The sequence below is a fragment of the Amphiura filiformis genome, chromosome 15, assembly GCF_039555335.1.
Source record: "Amphiura filiformis chromosome 15, Afil_fr2py, whole genome shotgun sequence".
Taxonomy (NCBI): Eukaryota; Metazoa; Echinodermata; class Ophiuroidea; order Amphilepidida; family Amphiuridae; genus Amphiura; species Amphiura filiformis.
In genome coordinates, this window is record NC_092642.1 from 23,486,911 (window position 1) to 23,510,220 (window position 23,310).

General features: G+C 36.9%; 1 protein-coding gene across 1 annotated transcript; it reads left to right on the top strand.

Moving 5' to 3' along the window:
- The first annotated feature begins 838 nt into the window (after window positions 1-838).
- Window positions 839-22,995, top strand: LOC140170816 (uncharacterized). The gene is made up of 8 exons (XM_072194035.1): window positions 839-885; window positions 11,850-12,931; window positions 14,129-14,223; window positions 15,192-15,258; window positions 16,549-16,652; window positions 21,357-21,434; window positions 22,066-22,213; window positions 22,670-22,995. The coding sequence occupies exons 2-8, from the start codon at window positions 11,866-11,868 to the stop codon at window positions 22,717-22,719; spliced, it is 1,608 nt and encodes a 535-aa protein (XP_072050136.1). The 5' UTR covers window positions 839-885; window positions 11,850-11,865; the 3' UTR covers window positions 22,720-22,995.
- Window positions 22,996-23,310: the final 315 nt, after the last annotated feature.

Consider the following 23,310-nt stretch of genomic DNA (forward strand, 5'->3'; position numbering starts at 1 on the left):
TTACTATAATTATCAAAAATATGCATCAAAAAGTGAACAAATCAAAGAGTGACTACAAATTTCACTAAATCAAAAATACTATGCATCAAAAAGTCAATAAATTCAGAATAGGTACTTCTAATTTTACTAAATTATAAATGTGTTTCAAAAAGTCAATAAATCAAAAATAGTGACTACAAATTTCACTTAATCAAAAATATGCATCAAAATTCAAAAAGTCAACAAATCAAAACAGTGACTACAAATTTCACTAAAATAATATGCATAAAAAAGTTAATAAACCAAAATAGGGAATACAATTTCACTAAATTGAAAATATGTATCAAAAAGTCAACAAATAAAAAATAGTGACTACAGATTTCACTAAATCAAAATGTTCATCAAAAAGTCATCAAATCATGAATACTCAATGCAGCTGCTCCAATGATATTATCTTCTTGTAATATGTGATATGTCTTGGAACATGATGACGACGATGATTTTCGACGACGACGATGATGATGATGATGATGTTGTTGTTGTTGTTGTTGTTGTTGTTGTTGTTGTTGTTGTTGTTGTTGTTGTTGTTGTTGTTGTTGTTGTTTGTTGTTGATGATGATGATGATAAGATGATGATGATGATGATGATGATGATGATGATGCATGATGATGATGATGTGATGATGATGATGATGAAGGGGCTGTATGTAAAAGTCAGGAGTAGGGCAGGAAAAAAAGAAAGAGAAAGAGAAAAGTAGCCTCAATCAAATCATACAGTATGAACGTACCCATACATACCCCACCTGGATATCAACGACCAACTTCCAGTGATTGTCATTTAACAACCTCTTCTGATCAATGTCAAAAAATACCAACGAAAATAAAAATAAACAAAAGGATCAGCAGGTAAAAATATCTTATATCTCTAAAATAAAATAACAGAGCAGAGAAAGTCAAAGCTTCCGTCAAAGCTACATGAGGACAGTTTTCGACGTTCAAATCAATTTCGATACCATCTATGTTTTAAAGAAGGCTCCGGGATGGTGGGAACCTCTTTCGTGACGCACCATAAATTTCTGAAAATTACGTCTTCCCGCATTCAAAATACCATATCTTGAAAAGTATTGACCCTACCCCAGCAAATTTATACATTTTCTGAAAGGAAATTGTCCAAGGATTCCAAAAATGACATTGTTTTTGTGGTGGGAGTATGCCCTAGAATGTTATATTCCAAAGTAGGGAAGAATTTTTTCAAAAAAAGTGTGTCTGAAAAAAAGTTTCATATTTTCATTATGATATACCCTACATGAAATTAAATGCCAGGTTTTGAATTCCTCAAGCCAAGACCTTTCCAAATATGTATAGTTTATTGGGGGTTGACATATTACTTGACCCCAAAAATTTGAATGAAAATTGACGACTCGCGACTTGAATAAAACAACGAAAAGGCAGAAATATGTGTAGTGTGTTTCAATAAAGGCAAATATGATTAGTAAAAAGTAGCCTGATTAAACAGAAAAAATCATCAATAAACTCACTGAAACATATTCACATACAAATTTCAAACATACAAATATCAAAATAAGTCATTCTACAAGCATATGTTTATATTGAGCATATAATGTCTTTGTGATCCTCAGTTTGAAGAACAACAAGGTTTGTAGTAGATTTTTTCTGTGATGGAGTTATGTCAATACCTCTATACTGTGCTCTGCTTTGGGATCAAGTAAGCAACCCTGCCTTGATGTTTTTTGGTAAAACAACAATTACTTCATCTCCATGTACAAAAGTGTAGTTAAAATCTGACTGTGCTTGTGTTTGCTCATCAACAGTAATAGCTCTGTCTGATTCCAATTCAAACAAATGGTAGTCATATACATGTAGGGAATCAGAACCAGGTTTAATAATAGCAACAAATGATCCCTTGCATATCAAATCATACACATCATCATTAAGATGTTCTTCAGTTGGTTCAACAAGTTCAATTGAATTTTCAGCAACATTGGTACATCGACTTTCTGGAGCCCCCCCACATTGCATCTTAATAATTAATTCTTTCTTGATACCTAATGACCCTTCTAATTAATAAAATGTAATTTTGAACATGTTTAAGATTAACAATGTACATTGTAATATAAATGCAAAACACTTGGATATGAAATATGGAGGTAAACATTTTACGTACATGTAAGTTCTGTAAAATAATTCTTTCATCGGAAGCCGTAAATCAGAATCTGAGCTTGTTAATTACTTTAACCTTCTAATTGAATTGAAGTTTTACAAAATTAAAGTTTTATAAGACTACTTATGACATATTATTAATTCTTTAATCAAATAACATTTCCTTTAGACATGTTTTTAGTTTGTAGAATCAAATAAAGTTCAACCAAACTTGGGATACCGCTTTTCCCATACAGTTTCTATGGTACCGTGTCCCAATATCCGTGTCCCAATATCCGCCCACCTGCATGCTCGTTAGCATAATTAATCATAAAGTTAATTAGAATTGGTGGAGAAGGCTGGGTTTGGTGTCAAATGAAAGAAGAAAGAATAGGCTTTAAAATGATATCAAAATAAAAGCTGTAGGTGTTCATCTTCATATCTAAACAACTAAAGTCATTTCATATTTTAAGAAAAATGTCACACCACCCACTTATTAGTACTCCCACCTTGTAACGCAGGGCCATAACTATAAATAGGGAATGTTGTATGTCATGTATGTATGTCATGTATGTATGTATGTTATAATACGCCCCCACTATTTTTAGTGGTTGAGCACTCTCGACTACTTTTGGAGTAGAGACTGTTCTGGTTGGTTTGGTTCGTCATGATTTTGACACCACAGAATGTATATACTGTATAAACATTTCTGTAAATTTGAAATCATGACAACTATCCGTCTGATGATCGGTTTACCCAATGATCGTAAGTGAGGGTATTCCGTGAAACTTTAAGTAACGGTTGCCTTGCCAGAGGTCTATACTTTGAATTTGTTTCTATAGCTCACCTGTAATGGGTTTGAGCACTCTAAATTCCAAAGTTAGTCACTTGTAAAGTAAACTTGTTATAATACGCCCCACTATTTTTAGTGGTTGAGCACTCTCGACTACTTTTGGAGTAGAGACTGTTCTGGTTGGCTTGGTTCGTCATGATTTTGACACCACAGAATGTATATACTCGTATAAACATTTCTGTAAATTTGAAATCATGACAACTATCCGTCTGATGATCGGTTTACCCAATGATCGTAAGTGAGGGTATTCCGTGAAACTTTAAGTAACGGTTGCCTTGCCAGAGGTCTATACTTTGAATTTGTTTCTATAGCTCACCTGTAATGGGTTTGAGCACTCTAAATTCCAAAGTTAGTCACTTGTAAAGTAAACTTGTTATAATACGCCCCCACTATTTTTAGTGGTTGAGCACTCTCGACTACTTTTGGAGTAGAGACTGTTCTGGTTGGTTTGGTTCGTCATGATTTTGACACCACAGAATGTATATACTCGTATAAACATTTCTGTAAATTTGAAATCATGACAACTATCCGTCTGATGATCGGTTTACCCAATGATCGTAAGTGAGGGTATTCCGTGAAACTTTAAGTAACGGTTGCCTTGCCAGAGGTCTATCTTACTATAAATAGGGGAATGTTGTATGTATGTATCTATCTATGTATCTATGTATCGTGTATAAAGGCTCCGTCAGTTTCGATCCAAATGTCGCCAAATTCATACGGGACATTGAACCATATACCGAGACGGTTATGCGAAAATTTGGTTGGAAACGGTCAAGAATTGGCTGCAAAAACAGTAAAAATATGGGTAAAAACGGGGTTTTTGTTATGAAAATCGGTTACCAGCCTACGCGTCACTGCAGCTGGCCGCCAGCGCGTCGGCGCCGCGTGCGTAATGCGCATTACGCCAATGCGCGCGTAAACGGCGCAGTGCCACTCGACATGCGAGCCAGAGACCAGTGGACATGATAATACGGAAAGAAGAAAAATTAAAGGACAAAAAAGTACATGGACGGGTCACGGGATACCGGGTGAACACGTCCGCAGACACGATATGAGAGGATATAATAAATACGGGAAAAAAGATGTGTGTTGTAATGTATAAACAACATGAAGCGGTACTATAAAGAAAAATAAAATTTAAATGAGGACAAAAAGGTACGAGTAATCAGGCCAACGGGTTAAAGTAACTAAATTTAAATGAAACGGGAACGAAACAAAGTAGGAAAGAAACTAATCATCAAGAAATGTAAGAAAAAAAGAAGCTAAAATAATGAGAACAGAATTAAGTAAAAAATATGATGGAAACGGGAAATCACAAGCAGCAAATTAAAAAAGATGCTGAAAGGGAAATGTAAGAAAGAACTGATTTAGAAAATAATGGGAACGGGTTAAATAAATAACATGGAAACGAAAAATCACAAGCTAAGCAGAAGAAACTAAAAAGAAAATGTAAGAAGAGACAGAGTAGGCCTACTTTTCAATGATTCTACCTGTTCAGTAATTCTTCCTGTTATAGTGAACGCTCCCATTTACTCATCTAGCGGGGACCCGCGCGAAGCGCGGGTATCCCGCTAGTACTTTGAATTTGTATGTATCTATCTATGTATGTATTATTGTATAGTGTATAAAGGCTCCATCAGTTTCGATCCAAATGTCGCCAAATTCATACGGGAGATCGAGGAACTTACCGAGACGGTTATGCGAAAATTTGGTTGAAAATGATCAAGAATTGGCTGCAAAAACAGTGAAAATATGAGTTAAAACGGGGTTTTTGTTATGAAAATCGGTTACCAGCCTACGCGTCACTGCAGCTGGCCGGCAGCGCGTCGGCGCCGCGTGCGTAATGCGCATTGCGCAAATGTGCGCGTAAACGGCGCAGAGCCACACGACTTACGAGCCAGAGACCAGTGGACATGATAATACGGAAAGGACAAATAAAGGACAAAAAGGTACATGGACGGGTCACAGGATACCGAGTGAACACGCCCGCAGACACGCTATGAGAGGACGTAATAAATACAGGAAAAGATGTGTGTTGTATAAACAACATGAAGCAGTACTATAAAGAAAAATAAAATTATTATGGGGACAAAAAGGTACGAGCAATTAGGCCAACGGGTTAAAGTAACTAAATGAAACTGGAACGAAACAAAGAAGGAAAGAAACTAATCAGGAATTGTAAGAAAAAAAGAAGCTAAAATAATGAGAACAGAATTAAGTAAAAAACATGGAAACGGGAAATCACAAGCAGCAAATAAAAAAAAAAAGATGCTAAAAGGAAATGTAAGAAAGAACAGATTTAGAAAATAATGATTCAATGATTCTACCTGTTCATGTATTTCTTCCTGTTATAGTGAACGCTCCCATTTACTCATCTAGCGGGGACCCGCGCGAAGCGCGGGTATCCCGCTAGTCTTACTATAAATAGGGGAATGTTGTATGTATCTATCTATCTATATGTATCTATGTATGCCTATAAAGGCTCCGTCAGTTTCGATCCAAATGTCGCCAAATTCATACGGGAGATCGATGAATATACGGGAACGTGTTTAAACTTTATTTGGTTGAAAACGGTCAAGAATTGGCTGCAAAAACAGTGAAAATATGGGTAAAAACGTTTTTTTTTGTTATGAAAATCGGTTGTCAGCCTACGCGTCACTGCAGCTGGCCGGCAGCGCGTCGGCGCCTCGTGCGTAATGCGTACTACGCCAATGGGCGCGTAACCGGCGCAGAGCCACGCGACTGTGAGCCAGAGACCAGTGGACATGATAATACGGAAAGAAGGAAAAATTAAGGACAAAAAGGTACATGGACGGGTCACGGGATTATGATAACGGATGATAACAGAATTAAATAAAAACATGGAAATGGGAAATCACAAGCAGCAAATAAACAAAGAAGCTAAAGGGAAATGTAAGAAAGAACAGATTTAGAAAATAATGGGAAATAGGTTAAATAAATAAATAACATAGAAACGGAAAATCACAAGCTAAAGAAACTAAAAAAGAAAGTGTAAGAAGAGACAGGTTTAGAAAAATAAAATGTACCTTTTCAATGATTCTACCTGTTCAGTAATTATTCCTGTTATGGTGAACGCTCCCATCTAGCGGGGACCCGCGCGAAGCGCGGGTATCCCGCTAGTAATAATAAAAGGCCAAATACAATCATGAATACTACTACTAGTATGCCAGCCATGGTTTGTCTCAAAGCTCACGAGTGGTTTGAAAACAAATGCGAAATGCGATTTTTTTTTTATTCCCGACTTTTTTCATGGTATTTGGAGAAAAAAATATGATTTTCGCCGAATTTTTCTGGAAAAACTATTAAAAAAAATTTTTTTTATCAAAATTCCGCATTTCTTTTTTTCCAAATCTGACGAGCTTTGAGACAAACCTTTTTTTTTTGCCTAATAATATGTATGTGTACTTCATTACATGATTATAGCTTGATCGAAATTCCGCGCGAAAAGTGGGCGATCTTTTCCTTTAGACCACACCCTCGCTATTATAACAAATGAATGATAATGGACTAAATAAAATTACATTCATGCATTACTTTTGCATCAAGGTTAAACAGGGCGTTGATAAATGAGGGAAATTATGGGGTGAAAAACAAGGTTAAAACAACTTTTTTGTTAATTTGTAAACAAGTTAAAACAGCTATTCTGCTAGGAAGTTTTTGTCTCAAAAGTGACGAAATGAAGAATTTGTGAAATGAGGGAATTTTTAAAGAAGAATATTTCATGTTTTTTGTGAAATTCGCCATCTTGAATAAAAGCAGAATTGCGTCACATATAAACATAGTAAAAACCTGTCAAACGTGCTTGAAAATGCTTGATACGCGAGCGTAAATCATCGTCAAAACGAGCAAACATCAAAAGCTTGTACTACGCGAAGTGTTGGAGTTTGCATCATCGGTTTTGCATTCAGCTCTTTTATGATAAAAATGTGGATTTTGGAAGAATAAAATAAAGCTTATTCGATTAATGGTTGTATTGCTAAATTGCATGACACCATGTAAAGCAATGGAAATTTGGAAGAAAACAGTGCCGACCACGACGGGTAAAGCGGCCGTAAAAGTTGCTTAAATGACACGTGGCGAAAAAACTTGGCGATGATTGAGTGACTAAAGCACACAGTAACTACATGTATCGTGGATAGTTGATAGATTTCTCGATCAACACATAGCCTGATGGCAAGGACACCCTCCATCACGTCACTACGATTTCCACTGAATTCACCATCACCTGATTCATGATTTTGACATTGTCATTGGTCATTGCATGACATGATTGGTACTAATAATTGTAAGCTTTGCCTTGATAATGAGCTAGCTAGAAAGTCAAAGAGCTACATACTGCAGTTACTGTCCGTTTTCCTATACACAATACACAGTGCTCTCACCATTGACGCGTGACCCCTACAAATGATGTACGTTGCAAGAATGGGCACTTGCCTAGTTAACATCACTGTGTGAAAAATAACCAGCCAATATGTTAGCTATTCTCCAAACTTCTAGCAAATATATTTCTCTAACATGACCTAAAATTACAGCTAGGTTAGATGTTCAGAAATAGTCGCACTTTTGTAAAATATGAGTGAGGGCAAGGCATAGCTAGCCAACTCCCCGTGTTAATTGAATGGAGATTTGACCGAAAATATTGGTATCGGACCGCTCACTTCTGAAGGATGCCACAAAAAACGGTACAAGCTACATCTTAACTATTCTCTGGCAATCATCATGATGAGTTTCTTATAAAGTATGCCGAAATTGGGTACTGTAGGTGATTGACAAAGGGTCGCACTTTTCTGATAAATAAGTGACAGTGAACATGAAATATCAGCGCCCATAAACCCAAGTTAGTAGCTAGTTAGTGGAGGCCGTCACGGACTGATTATTGATTATTGAAGTGCCTTATTAATAGATACGCACGATTTAGGGCAAGCAAAACAAACCGGGACACTTTTGGAGACATCATCATCATCATCATCATCATCATCATCATCATCATCATCATCATCGACATCATCATCATCATCACTTTCTACATTTTTCTAAACAACATAGGGCCTACCGTTTTAATAAGATTTTTTTCTTGAAATGCATGTAACTATAATTATTGTTTAGAGCGTGATGAAATAAAACATCACGATTTTCATCACGGAACAAAGTAATACATAAGACATCGTTTGTTTGATTGCAATCAACCGCGACAGTTCGTCTCACACACATAACAATGCACTGCGATCAAATAGGTTGATGACAACATTTGATTGAATGGACTGCACTGCGCCATGATTACGTGCACCGGTTCAAATCCTTTGTTTGGAGCCAATCAATAATTTCACGTACAGCCTCTATGCAAATTAGAGTTTACGCACGCTGCAGCTGGGGGTAATCGACCGAAGCTGGTTGCCGTTAGTGATCGAATGCATGAGCTTATTTGCTTTACTGAATCGATTTACTGGATTAATTTCCTGTTAACTGGGTTTAATGCCACAAAGGTCGAATCGCCTTTGCCATGGACCATGACTGCATCATGAGCTAGAAACTGCTACTTGTGAAAACAGTAAAGTAAAATCCCTTTTAGGCATGGTTCATTACATTTACATGCATCATCAAGTAGTAGATCATAGTAGATTGTGTGTGTTGTCCATCTCTTTGAAATACTGAGACGAAATTTTGTAGATAATGGTCAAGAATTGGCCTTAAAATCTGTAAAAAAGTGAGTTTTTCGGGCAACTATATAGGCCTCCTAGCAGCTGTTTGTGTATGGGCTATGGCAACCAACGCGTCCATATAACTAGCAGAAAGCGTGCCGTCGTTAGCGCTTCGGTGTACACGCCGTGCGCCACTTGACTCGCACGCACGGGTGCGCATAGCCAACTTGCGCACGGGGTATGGTATACGGAATTAGGTCTACTAAATATTGTAAAGGTTCGTAAGGAAGGAAGCAAACATAATAAAGAAAGAAAGAAAGAAAGAAGAAGAGAATGAAAGAGTGAGGGAGCTAAAAAGGAAATAAAGAATGGACAGATTATTAACCTTTTCAGTGAAGGACGATACATGGATCATGGGGTATAACCGTATACAGGGGTACGGGGTTATGATTTAGGGTATTTATGTTTAAAGCAATTCGGCGTGGTATTAAACGCCATTAGGCCCTAGGCTTGGCATTTCGCTAGTGATGTATAATACACCAGTATGAAAAAGCAGAAGCTGCTCAATTCTGAGTTGATTCTCATTGGGTTTAATCTCTTTGCTCATAACAGATATAAGGAAAACATACCTAAAGTACCCGGACCTTTATAGTGACCTGACACCTCATTTAAGTTTTCGGTCAATCCATACACTGCAAGAGGTAAATGGAATTGTATTCATACAACCAATAGAAATTGACTGGGCAGCGACAGGCCATAATAACAAACCATTATGGTTTTCATAACCAAATTGGACGCAATAACTTTCAATAAGCCTTTATTATGTATTATTGATATTAGTATTACAAAACATGTTTGTGCTTTGCTCCTTTGCTGATAAATATTATATCTACCTGTATTCACTCAGTTTGGGATATTTATTTTTGGTCATGATGAAATTATTACAGTAAAAGTAGAACAAGCATAATGCATCATATTTTTGGTTGTCCTTTTGAATCTTCCCACTTTTAAGTATGTTAATCCACATATCAAACTTCTTTCAAGCCCTGTGAACCATATAAAACCTATTCATACCCATTCAACTGATTCATACTGTTGTGTCATTAATGATAATAGCTATGGGATATATCCCAACATTCCTTGCCGTAAAAACAACAAAATTGCTTGTTCCGCAGTAAATACATACAAAGTACTTCACGTTCAAAGTTTAATTAAATTACTTGCTTTGTTTTTAAGAAGCTCAATGCTTTCATTAAGTTTTCAGAAGCTATCCACATGCCCCAATATCTGTGTGGTCTTAGTTATTTTCAGTTTTGTATGTTTACTCTTCAGCTCCACTGCAATGCATGCAGGGATAGCACTTATTGCTGAGAGGATCCTTGTCCCCATCTGATCACAAATATATCCTACCTATCTCAATATGCAAGAGGTGTCAGGCTAATATAAAAATGCTATAATATTAATCAGAGAGTAGTTATTCTTGAGAGGGCACTCACCTCATTTGCATGGCAAAATTACCCGTCTCCTCTGCAGCCAATTTGGTTTCGCTCCATCGAAATCAAGCTGGTCACGGAGGAGACTACTTTCCTTTGTGTTTGTTCATTTGTGTATGGAGAGCCCTTCTTGGAGTCCGTTTGGACTCAGGCTACGCTCTCAGCTAGAGTCCGACGCTGCATTGTACTAGAAACACCTTCTCTGTGAACTCGCTAGAGCAAGGAAAATAAAAACTGGTTTCATTACTATCTGTTTTTGAGCTTTTTTGCAGGTCTGCGACCATGGTGTTACCACAACTGTCTTTGCGTCATTAACATGTGCTGGAGTCTAGCACAGGTCAACCAAAGTAGGAAGTTTCTCATCCAAAAGAATGAGAAAATTTAAATTCTCACCATTTTGGCCGTTTCTCATCAAAATGTCCGTTTTCTCATCCAAACTTCCTTTAGTGTATTAAGTTAGGCCTATTGATCCTAAATTTGCTGGTAGGGTAAAACTCGTTTTAGGGGGGTGTTTAAATAAGTTGGCCACACATGCGTATAGGCCTACATTATCATACTTGAGTGCCCCTCCCCCCTCCCCGGTGAAATTTGAGACTCATTTGGTCACCGTCCTATTAAAGCGTCCTTGCCCACACGAGTCGCCCAGGAGTAGGCCCTACCCGGCATTATTAATTATTAGTGGTTAGCCTCCCTAAATACAGTCGCGTATCGTGTTGTCAATTATCGTTACTTGTGTCCATGGATATGACCCCATGTATAAGTAGTCTTCATAGAATTCACACAGTCTATGCCATGTCATTTACGGATACAAAGAGGATAATAATGTTGAGGGCGCCCACAAAATCTTACACCGTCTTACACAATGTTCCAAGGCAAAGTTCAGTTTAATATTTACTCATCGTACAAATACAGACGTTTTATTGTGTGATGATGTTGTCTGGATGGGTGGACAGTTGTCACACTGTGGAAAAACAACAACCGGGAATCCGCATTCATTTACAAATAGCATTAAATTAGTATCACATAGTGGCCTCCGTGCAGTGGAAAACCGAAATGAAAATGACAAAAAAAACCGGATCCACCTGTACGCCTATAAAATGGGCACAGAAATTTGTCTCAAATATGAATGAATTTTAAGAAACATACGGGATATGATGAACCAATGACCTGACGCCATGATAGTAGGATCTATTAGTCGTTTTATATACAATGTATATACCGTGTTGTCATAATACCAATATTTGACATAATATATAACGAGTAATATTTAGTATTGTAAATATGCAGTTCATATGCACAAACGAACACTGATCTTTATGATATTCAGGTTGTTGTACATCTCATATAACATGTCATATAGGAGGTCATATGTGTTGACCTTCTCCTATTGTATTTGTTCATCTGTGTATGGAGAGGATTAGCGCCATTAAAACTCCATCAGTATTTGGGCGTAGTTCAGTGAACTCACCAGATTGCTATTCCAAGTACTTTGATAAATACAGATAATATGTATTAATGGGTCGAGGCGATTGCATTGAAAAACTAATAAATTATTCATAACAGTTACGTAATCAATCGATAGTGCGGACACTTTTCATTTACAAACCACCAAAATTCGTAATCTTTTAGCGTTGGAAAAGAAACCACGTGAATAGAGTGTCATAGCCCTGATATTAATAATAGAATGTTTTGTTCAATTTTCAGTGTGAAGTAGGTGAGCATGGAAGGTGATGATTCTATGATAGACCAAGAAGTTATGTCATTTTCTTCAGCATCATTAATAGACACCAACATGCCAATATCAACCACACCAACTAATATCAATGCCATCATCCTCAATAGTCAGATACCAGGTGCACAGAGACTATGTACAGTCACAGACTCAGACACTTCTCCAGCAACCACATGTCTTTCCTTAACTCATCAAGGACAGGCTGGTATTAGCATGACCAATCAAGGCCAGGCTGGTGTAAGCCATCAAGACCATACTGCTGTCAGCTTCACCCAACAAGGTCAGACTTGTGTAGGTATCACTCACCAAGTCCAAACTGGTGTAGGCATCACTCACCAAGGCCAGGCTAGTATAATAGGTGTCTCACGTCAAGGTCACACTGGTATGGGTGTCGCCCGTCAAGGCCAATCTGGTAGAAGCACCACTCATCAAGGACAGGCTCGTATAATAGGTGCTGTCCATCAAGGCCAGACTGGTGTAGGCATCACCCATCAAGGCAAGGCTATTCTAGGTGTCACCCATCAGGGCCAGACTGGGGTAGGCACCCCCCATCAAGGCAAGGCTATTCTAGGTGTCGCCCATCAAGGACAAGGAGGTGTAGTTGTCACCCATCATGGGCAAACTGGTGTTGTCGTCTCCCATCAAGACCAGTCTGGTGTAGTTGTCGCCCATCAAGGACATGCTGGTATAGGCACCCATCAAGGCCAGGCTGCTATTGGTATCAGCCATCAAGGCCAAACTGGTATAGTAGATGTCACCCGTCAAGGCCAGGCTGGTGTAGTCGTCACCCATCAAGGCCAGTCCGGTGTAGTCGTCACCCATCAAGGCCAATCTGGTGTAGTTGTCACTCAGCAAAATCAACCTAGTGTAGGTATTTCTCAAGCTCAGATGCCAATCATCAGTACTGCTGGAACTACTTTGAGATTACCACAAATTGTAGCTGTTGAAGGGGGTATCAAACCAGACATATCATTGTGTTCCAGAGTTTTGAAATCTTTCAGTGATCAGGACCAAGCTAGCTCAGATTTGGAAGTGCAATCAGTTATGTTTCCAGGTAAGGTTTTAGATAATTAAGTAATATAATACCATAAAACCTCGATAGTCAGCATATGTGCTTACTATCGATCGCTTTTAAAACATGCAAACATGAAGTGCCCCATCCACAAAAGTGTAAAAGGTTTTGAGCAAATCATCGATACACATAGTTAAATACGAACAAGTAAACCTGCAAATGTGTGTCTCAACCCCATAAGCGCCGGGGTTGAGATACAATTTCATGTTTTCAAAAGCGCTCGATACTAAAAGTAAGCACATGCTAACTATCGAGTTTTTACGGTAATACATTATGTAGAGTATGTCACTTATTATAACAAATTATGAGAAGGATAATATAGTCTGGGCCATCTGAAGATGTGTGATCCAACACCTGAATAAATAAAACACTCTTTATTCACCCAAGAAATTATAATCAGTCCAAGGTCGCAAATCAGAATAACAGAAAATCTTGTTTAGAAATAGTGTGAGGCAAACCTGTATGCCTAGGTTACAAGACCAGAGACATGTTTCACAGTTATGCCCACATTATACTACTAGCAAGATCACTGTACCATTTTCTGACCTGATAGGGTGTGGCAGGGATCTCAAATGCTAGCATTCGCATATAATGCTGGCTGAACTTACAAATGCAGGACCTTACAGATGCTGCATAAATGCTAAGCAGCTGCCTCAACGTGTATATGTCACTGCCACAAGGTGAAAAATGGGATAGTGATGAAATGCCAGTAGTACTTGTACAATATAACTACCAACAAAGTGCATTTCAGTTGTGGCTAATGCAGGCATGAGAATTTTCAGTTTTAAGACTGAATTCAGCTTGTTTTTTTAAGTCAAAATTTTTGCAGCTTTATCTAATTTCAGCCTGTTTTTGGTACTTTTTGCCCATTTTCATTTTTTTTGGAGAGTGTAGTCTCATGCCTGCTAATGATGTCCTTAAAAAGTTGCCCTGAAGTGATCTGGTTATGATTTCATGCTAGCGACTGGCGACTTCTAATTGGCAATCTCATTTTGTATCAAGAAGCGACAAATGTAGTGCTATGGGAATAGGTCATACAAAATGCTACACTCCTTGCGATGATCGCAAGTGGGTCAAGCTTGGTAGAATGTTGCTTGTAAGTTTGTGCCTCTTATTTTTGTGTGTGTATGTATTAACCAATTTTTGGTTTACATTTCTGCACGATTATTTTCATAACAGAAACCAGAGGTTTGCTGCCAACAGTGAAACGCATCTGTCCCAGTAGATCATCATCATCAAGTAAATCAAGTAAATCCAGCTACTCACCAATGAGGGTAGGATTTTTCCGTGTTACAAAATTTAAATTCCGTGTTACAAAATTTAAATTCCGTGTTACAAATTGGACGATTCCGTGATTTTCCATTTTACATTATAAAGCACTGAAAAGTGAATACAAGCATGTTTTTTAAAGTGTGTCTTATATAATTATATGTACCTTTTTACTGTAGTGTCCCCTCAACATCCCCATTAAAATTAAGCATCATCAATTGTCTTGTGTGTACTTCCGATAGCTTTATCGGCCAGAATCTTGAATCGTAGGCCTAGAATAAATGCTAGAATGGATTGTTTAATCGTTGATTACTGCTAAATTATTACTTTTCTTTGTTTTATTTGGCAAATCAACACAAAAGTTAGACATTTTACACAGTTTTTCACTATTTTGTGGCATTTTCAAATTTCCGTGAGCAAACCCCGAATTCCGTGAATTTTTCCGTTTTTCCGTATCACGGAGAAATCATGGCTTTAGGTATTGGGTTGTCAGGTCAGGGGTCACATACACTGTAGCCTCACAAAATCATTAAACTCTTAATTCAATTTATAGACCATTTTTCCGCACTTCACCAATTGGTATCAATTTTCTTTTTTAACCGAAGCACAAAACACTGTTTAATTTTGCAATTAAAATGTACATCAACATCATGTAGCCAGTCATTGTTTAAATTTGGCAAAATTTTATTTATATATTTTGCATTTGTGTACAGCACACTTTTGATATACAGGTCATAGTCTAATTTCTCCACTATCACCAATAGTTGTAACTATAACAATAGTATACTTAGTCATGCAACTTTAGTCAATATATTATTGAATCAGTACTAGAATATGTAGTATGATATTTTGAACCTGTTTCTCATTCACTTTCATTCTGTCTTGCCAGTAACTTAAGCTAAATATTGCATTACTCATATTAAGCTATTTGGCTACATAATTTCATCTTTTGATATCTTTTGGTATTTTTCAGCAACCAACAACACTCACAAATGCCAAAAGAGGGAATGTTCAAACAACAACCCCAACATTTTTACCAGGTAAGAGTTGCTTAGCATCCATTATGTTTACAATGATACAAATGTGACACGATCTGGTCCATGGGGGCCAAATTTGAAACTGAGATATAAGGTAAAAATATGGAGTAAAAAACAATAAAATACATAAGAAATAGGCATCAAAAAACTTTAGAACCAAGTATGCTAGACCTTTGGTGTTTTCAGTAAATGATAGCCTATTGTATGTATAATGTAATAATTACAGTAACTCAATTTTCAAAAATGCCTCCTTTGGCCCCCATGGACTAGATCGTGTCACATATAACCTCTAACACTTGAAAGTTGAATGGAATGATAGTCAAATTAAGAAATGCAGAAACATCCTAAGAACAAGCAAATATGAAATAAAGAAGGGAAAATGGAATCCTTCAGTGGAATCATTTGGAAGGGAAAATATACTTTTTCAAACAAAGAAATACACTACAAATTGTGGAAATGTTGTAATCTTTGTATAAAATTTGCCTCAATTTCCTAGTAACTCCATGTGTGACATTCAAGGTTGTGGAATGTTTATTTTAATTGTCCCAGCTCAATCAGCACACTGGAATGCTGGTCAAGTCTGAATAGCCCCTCTCTAGCAACTATAAAGCTCGTCATGAGTGGGTGTCCTCCATATTCTACTTAAGCAAAGAAGTTGAGGAGTACATATACCGTAAAACCTCAATAGTTAGCATATCTGCTTACTATTGAGCGCTTTTAAAACATGCAAACATGAAGAGCGCCATCCACAAAAGTGTTAAGGGTTTTGAGCATATCATCAATATACATAGTTGGGATACGAACAACTAAACCTGCAGATGTGTGTCTCAACCCCATTAGCTCAGTTGGTAAAGCGCCAGACTTTGGTACAATTTCATGTTTTCAAAAGCGTTACTCGATAGTAAGCACATATACAAAACTATCGAGTATGCCCATCATTAAAAATCAATTTACAATGCACAATGCGAAACCCAGAAGGTGAAACATTCTATAAATCATGTCAGTGTCATTAAAGAATGGAATGTCTAATAGGGGCATAACCTCAATTTCTTACATGTAGAACTACCACCACACCTTGGATCAGTTTTGAGGAGAAACTTGAGAGGTAACTTAAATTTTCCTCTTGAGCAAACACACAAATTGTGTAGGCCTGGATACATGTACATTACCACACACATCATTACTCCAAATTTGAGCACCTAATGCATAAAGCTAACTTGACTGTTCGTAGCAACCCGAAGTATTGTAAAATGCCATTCCTTCTGATGAGTTGTTGTTGTTTATATTTTGCAGAGGATATGACCATCCATCAGTTAGCTGCTCAAGGAGAATTGTCATTACTAAGTGAAAGAATGGAGAGCTTGGAAATGGAAAAAGTTGACAAAACTGATGTTCAGGTAAGTCCAACAGTAAAATATATATGACAGAGGTGGATCCACATGCAGTGCACCTCCTTAATCATTGGAAATTAAGCTAAAATCATGAAAAATCATTCCAAGTCAGCTCAATTCAGCCAATTCTAGCCTCTGCACCCCTCCCCCATTGACAATCCTGTATGAATAGCATTAATATATTTTTTATTTCTAATGTGAAAGTAAGTACCCAAATTCTGCCCAATAACGTTGATATTTTTTTCAACAACCAAAATGGATAAAATTCATAGTTTGTGTCATGAAATACGCAGAGTATGTTCGTCTTTGCATGAATTTGTTGCATGTTAAAAAGAATGACTGAATTAAGTTGATATTCTTTCAACAACTTTTGTTTTAAAATATGAAAAATTATGAGATCGATTTTAATGAAATATGTAATACTTGTTTGATCTTTGATAATACAGTTGCTTTCAATTTTTGGGATTAAATGAATTATAAATTTGTTCAAACCTGCGTACAATTATCATTTTGCAAGTTCCCATAATTATAGGTATAATGTTGAGACTTCAAGTAGATGAAAATTAAGTAGTAATGTAGTCTGATGTCCTTCCATAAAGTAATTAAAACTTTGTATTTTTATTGCATAGGGTTACACGCCATTAATGTGGCATCCAAAATAAGCATAGAAGGAGAGTGTGCCCTCTCATTTGGAGAAAGGCGCAGGATTGGTTGTTTTAGTAAATTTCCAATACTTAAGGTATAGGGAAATTTTACATTTCGCCACATATATAAATTGTACAAATAGCACAAATAGCTAGAAGTAAATGCAAAAGACAAGGGTTCAAAGGGCTTTAACGTACTGGCCATAAGCAATTTTGAACTTAGATTATTTTTCTCATATCCTAGTTGCTTCCAATGATCGCTATTTGTGCAATTTGTGCAATTGGTGGAAAGGGCTTTAAGGTGCCGACTATATAAGCAATTATGACATTGATCGCCAATTCCCTTCTAGCCGTCAGCAATTTGTGCAATTTATGCAATTTTGAACTTAGATTATTTTTCTCATATCCTAGTTGCTTCCAATGATCGCTATTTGTGCAATTTGTGCAATTGGTGGAAAGGGCTTTAAGGTGCCGACTATATAAGCAATTATGACATTGATCGCCAATTCCCTTCTAGCCGTCAGCAATTTGTGCAATTTATGCAATTTTGAACTTAGATTATTTTTCTCATATCCTAGTTGCTTCCAATGATCGCTATTTGTGCAATTTGTGCAATTGGTGGAAAGGGCTTTAAGGTGCCGACTATATAAGCAATTATGACATTGATCGCCAATTCCTTCTAGCCGTCAGCAATTTGTGCAATTTATGCAATTTTGAACTTAGATTATTTTTCTCATATCCTAGTTGCTTCCAATGATCGCTATTTGTGCAATTTGTGCAATTGGTGGAAAGGGCTTTAAGGTGCCGACTATATAAGCAATTATGACATTGATCGCCAATTCCCTTCTAGCCGTCAGCAATTTGTGCAATTTATGCAATTTTGAACTTAGATTATTTTTCTCATATCCTAGTTGCTTCCAATGATCGCTATTTGTGCAATTTGTGCAATTGGTGGAAAGGGCTTTAAGGTGCCGACTATATAAGCAATTATGACATTGATCGCCAATTCCCTTCTAGCCGTCAGCAATTTGTGCAATTTATGCAATTTTGAACTTAGATTATTTTTCTCATATCCTAGTTGCTTCCAATGATCGCTATTTGTGCAATTTGTGCAATTGGTGGAAAGGGCTTTAACGTGCCGACTATATGAGAAATTATGACATTGATCACCAAGTCCATTCTAGCCGTCAGCAATTTGTGCAATTTATGCAATTACCCCCCCCTTGCAAAAAAGTCCACTGTTTCAAAAGCGAGTTGACTTGTTGTAAAATTCTTAACTCGCCGGCGGGACTTGCCGGATGATGCCTAGGATGATGATGATTGATGAGGATGACAAGATGCCGATGCCTCAAATTTAGTATGACTCGGATAATGAATTGAATATAATGATGATGCCTAGGATGATGATGATTCCGATATGATGCCTAGATGATGATGACTCCGATAATGATGAATATGATGATGATAATGATGATGATGATGTTGACGACGACGATGATGATAATGATGATGATGATGATGACGACGATGATTACGCTATTAGCGGGAATAAGGGCTAAATCAACCGGGAAATTTTGTGTATTAGCATTCCCCTAACCAAGCCCAAGCATAATGACAAAATGAATGAAGGTGTATTAGCGTTATTGCAATTAGGGGAGCCCCGAGAAGTTGAGTGTTACCGTGGTTAGGGCGGTTTTCGGACTGTTACCATCCCAGCAAACACAAAACGTTTTCGACATCATTCACAAAAGGTTATAAAAGGTTGTCAGAACACGTTTAAATGTCGGGTTATATAAAGGGTATATTGAGAGTATAAAACGTTTTCATAACCTTTAAAAAACATTGTTTGATAATCTACTGCTCAGCAAACAAAATGTTTTACAGAAAACGTTTAAATGTCGGGTTATATAAAGGGTATAAAAACGTTTTAATAACATTCCAAAAACATTCTTGAACACTTGATACAAAACATTCTAAACAGAATGTTATTTTGGGGTTGAAAAAATATTTTGCGAAAAATGTTTGCCCAAAATATTTGCAATAACGTTTTAAAAACGTTTTCATGACCTTTATATAACCCGACATTTAAATGTTATTAAAAGGTTTTGAAAAAAACATTCTAAGAACATTTCTGTGTTTGCTGGGTTCAAATATTTTAACATAATGTTATTTAAGTATTGACAAAATATTTGGCAAAAATGTTTGCAAAAATAGTTTACAATAACATTTTGTGAAAACATTACAAAAATATTGTTGTAGTGTGTTTTCATACAAAACGTTTAAAAACGTTATCTTGACCTTTATATAACCTGACATTTTAATGTTATTAAAACGTTTTTACCTAAACCAAAAGCCAAAATATAACTAATTTAAAACGTTTTTTAAACGTTTTTGTGTTTGCTAGGATAGTTAGGGCGGTTTTCGGACTTGTTGTTTCTTTCTAAACATCCTCGTACGTATCATTCTTCCTTAAATTTTCTCGGTTTGTAATAAGGCGGTTCTCGACAGCAATGGGACAGCGCTATTTTGGGAGTCTAATTACCTAGGAATAACAGCTAAATCAACCGTGAAATTTTGTTGATGACGATGCCTCGCATGATGAAGACTTGGATGATCATGATGACCATGATGATGAGGATGACATGACGGCGATGCCTCAGATTCATGATGATGATGATGATGATGATGATGATTAAGGCAGCCCCGAAAAGTTTAGTGTTAGTGTTAGGGCGGTTTTCGGACTTGGTTTTCTTTCTAAACATCCTCGTACGTATCATTCTTCCTTAAATTTTCTCGGTTTGTAATAAGGCGGTTCTCGAAAGCAATGGGACAACGCTACGGCGATGCCTCAGATTCAGTATGACTCGGATGATGAATTGGATATAATATCATCACACTGCCGACGCAGCTTTTGACTATAATGATGATGCCTAGGATGATGATGACTCCGATATGATGCCTAGGATGATGATGACTCCGATAATGATGAATATGATGATGATGATGATGATGATGATGATGATGATGATGATGATGATGATGATGATGATGATAATGATGATGATGTTGACGACGATGATGATGATAATGATAATGAGGATGATGATGATGATGATGATTAAGGCAGCCCCGAAAAGTTTAGTGTTAGTGTTAGGGAGTTTTCGGACTTGTTTTTTCTTTCTAAACATCCTCGTACGTATCATTCTTCCTTAAATTTTCTCGGTTTGTAATAAGGCGGTTCTCGAAAGCAATGGGACAACGCTACGGCGATGCCTCAGATTCAGTATGACTCGGATGATGAATTGGATAATTATAATATCATCACACTGCCGACGCAGCTTTTGACTATAATGATGATGATGATGATGATGATGATGATATGAAAGCGGTTCTCGAAAGAAATGGCGCAGCGCGAGCCCGGAAAAGTTGAGTGTAACCGTAGTTAGGGTGGTTGATGGATTTTTCTTTTTTCTTATAAGCATCCTCGTACGTATCATTCTTCCTTAAATTTTCTTTCCACCAATTGCACAAATTGCACAAATAGCGCTTACTGGAAGCAAGTCAGATATTGTCCTCATTGCTTTTATAAATTGCATAAATTGCAACACCTGTGGCTATTTCTACAATTTGTAAAAATTGCTTACGTACATGGCTATTTGTGCTATTTGTACAAATTGCACACTTTATTGCAACGGTAGGCAATTTGTGCAATTGACTGACATAAATGGCACAAATTGCAACACCTGTGGCTATTTATGCAATTTGTAAAATTGCTTACATACGTTATATTTGTGCTATTTGTACAAATTGCACACTTTCCTGCAACTGTAGGCTATTCGTGCAATTTACTGACATAAATTCCACAAATTGCAACACCTGTCGCTATTTATGCAATTTGTCCGACATAGATTGCATCAATTGCAACTATCTGTGGCTATTTATGCAATTTGTGAAAATTGCTTAAGCAACTGGCTATTTGTGCAATTTGTGCTATTTATACAAATTGCACACTTTCTTGCAATTGAAGGCTATTTGTGCAATGACCAATCCTGCGCCTTTATGCTCATTTGCTAGTAGTAATGGCAATGTGGATGTGGTACGCTTGTTATTAGCAGAGAATATAGACGTTAATAATTATGACTGGGTAAGTTTAATGTTTGTTTTGTTTGTGGATTTGTTTATCTGTTTACAGGCTTTTGCCTATTACTGTATAAGTGGTAATTTTCACTGATGTAATTGTGTGCACTTTATTGAGCATGTCTGTTAGCACCCCACGCACACAATCAGCAGAACGTACAGTGTGTGTTTACCATGCGATGTATGCCATGGGTTGTTCCAGGATACGCAATGGTAATTTTGGTCAAACTGACTTCTGTTTTAAAAAAAACCAGGATCCATGTATAGAGTTTAATCATTGCTTTGTTTAGGCTTGGACAAGAGTGCAAATACATTGATCATGCAGGGCTTTACAATATCAGACTGGCATATTAAGTGACATATTGGGTGAAGAAAAATTATGTGACAAAGCTTTCTTGAACCCGCCTTGAACTTTAAGGGTCTATAGTTCCTCTGAGCTTAAGATTGGTAAGGATGCCACCATAACAGCATAGCAGTGAAATGCATGCACCGTTCTCAGATTCACAGAATAAAACACTTGCGTGTAAAGGCAGCAAAGTTGTGCATGCAGAGATGCTTATCCCAATTCAAAATGTTAAGGTAAACCTTATACTATTACTATTACAGATTTTCGAATTTTTGTCATTGTTTTATTTCAGAATGGTGGTACTCCTTTATTATATGCTGTGTATAACAACCATCCCAAATGTTGTGAACTACTGTTACAAGCTGGTGCTGATATGACGATAGAAACTGATGGTGGACATACAGCTTTAAGTATTGCTCTGGCATTAGGACATAAAGGAGGTAAGGAGGCACATTGATTTCACTCAATTTCCTCCTTAAAAGAGGATGGATCAATATCATCATTATGCTGGTTTTTGCAGATATACATACAGGTGATAGTAGGAACCAAAATGACCATATTTTGTGGAATTATAAGTCCAATCGTAATGCAGTTTTTACCAAAATAAAACTTGAACAAAGATTTAAATGATAACAATAATAGCATGGACATTGCATTTCTATGCTTTGTTTCACCTCAAGTTTAGTAGTGAAGTACTTTGCTGGTTGAAATATTTTTAAATACTGCGAACATTTAAAATCGCAGCTCTAAGATTATCCAGCAGAGTATACACACGGGTATAAGGATGCTTGCCTTGCCACCAAATAAAAGCACCGGTGTCACTACCAAACACAGTGAAATGAAGTGGAAAGCTGTATGCACATCTTTAATGTATCCATTATTCTTCTTTATTTCAGTGCAACAAGTCATAGAAAAACACATGCTGGGATTACTGCAGAGAGTATAACATACGGCCACAGGACAAGTGCAAGGAAGGTGCTGACATTGAGTGAATGAATTTGTAAGAAACTATGACAGTATTATCAGTGCCCAGTTGCTCAGGGTGTAAAACTAGCCATCCATTAAAAACTTGCTGCTGTTAGTTTATTAAAAAACGTCACCAATTTAATAATAACATATTATGATCTTAGAGGTCTGGGAAAAGGTTAATTACTACTAGACATCATAAGGTAAGCACTTGGTATAAACAATGAGTGAGTGCTGGTTGCACTCCCTATTCTAAAAAAAAACCACAGTACTAATTTTTTGAATTAAAAAATATTATCCTGTTTTGCCAAATGAAACATATAGTTCTACCTGACAATAAAAGTCAAATTTGAGGAGTTTTGTAATTTTAGGGGAAATGGGCCCAAAACATGCAATTTTGCATGATTTCTTACAATTTCAGCCACAAAATACAAAGACTTGGCACAAGTCTAAGATTCAAAATATGTGACCGTTACACCACGTTACAGTAATGAGCATAAATGTCCTCAATTGTATTCTGAGTTACAGTGTATCTCATTAAATGAGGTACACGTAGCACCTGTAATTGAGG

Excerpts from the sequence above, each read along its gene's own strand:
- LOC140170816 (XM_072194035.1), top strand. The coding sequence starts at position 11,866 with ATGGAAGGTGATGATTCTATGATAGACCAAGAAGTTATGTCATTTTCT. Across the intron at positions 12,932-14,128 it reads GCAATCAGTTATGTTTCCAG|AAACCAGAGGTTTGCTGCCA; the intron begins GTAAGGTTTTAG and ends TTTTCATAACAG. Across the intron at positions 16,653-21,356 it reads TTGACAAAACTGATGTTCAG|TTTGCTAGTAGTAATGGCAA; the intron begins GTAAGTCCAACA and ends CCTTTATGCTCA.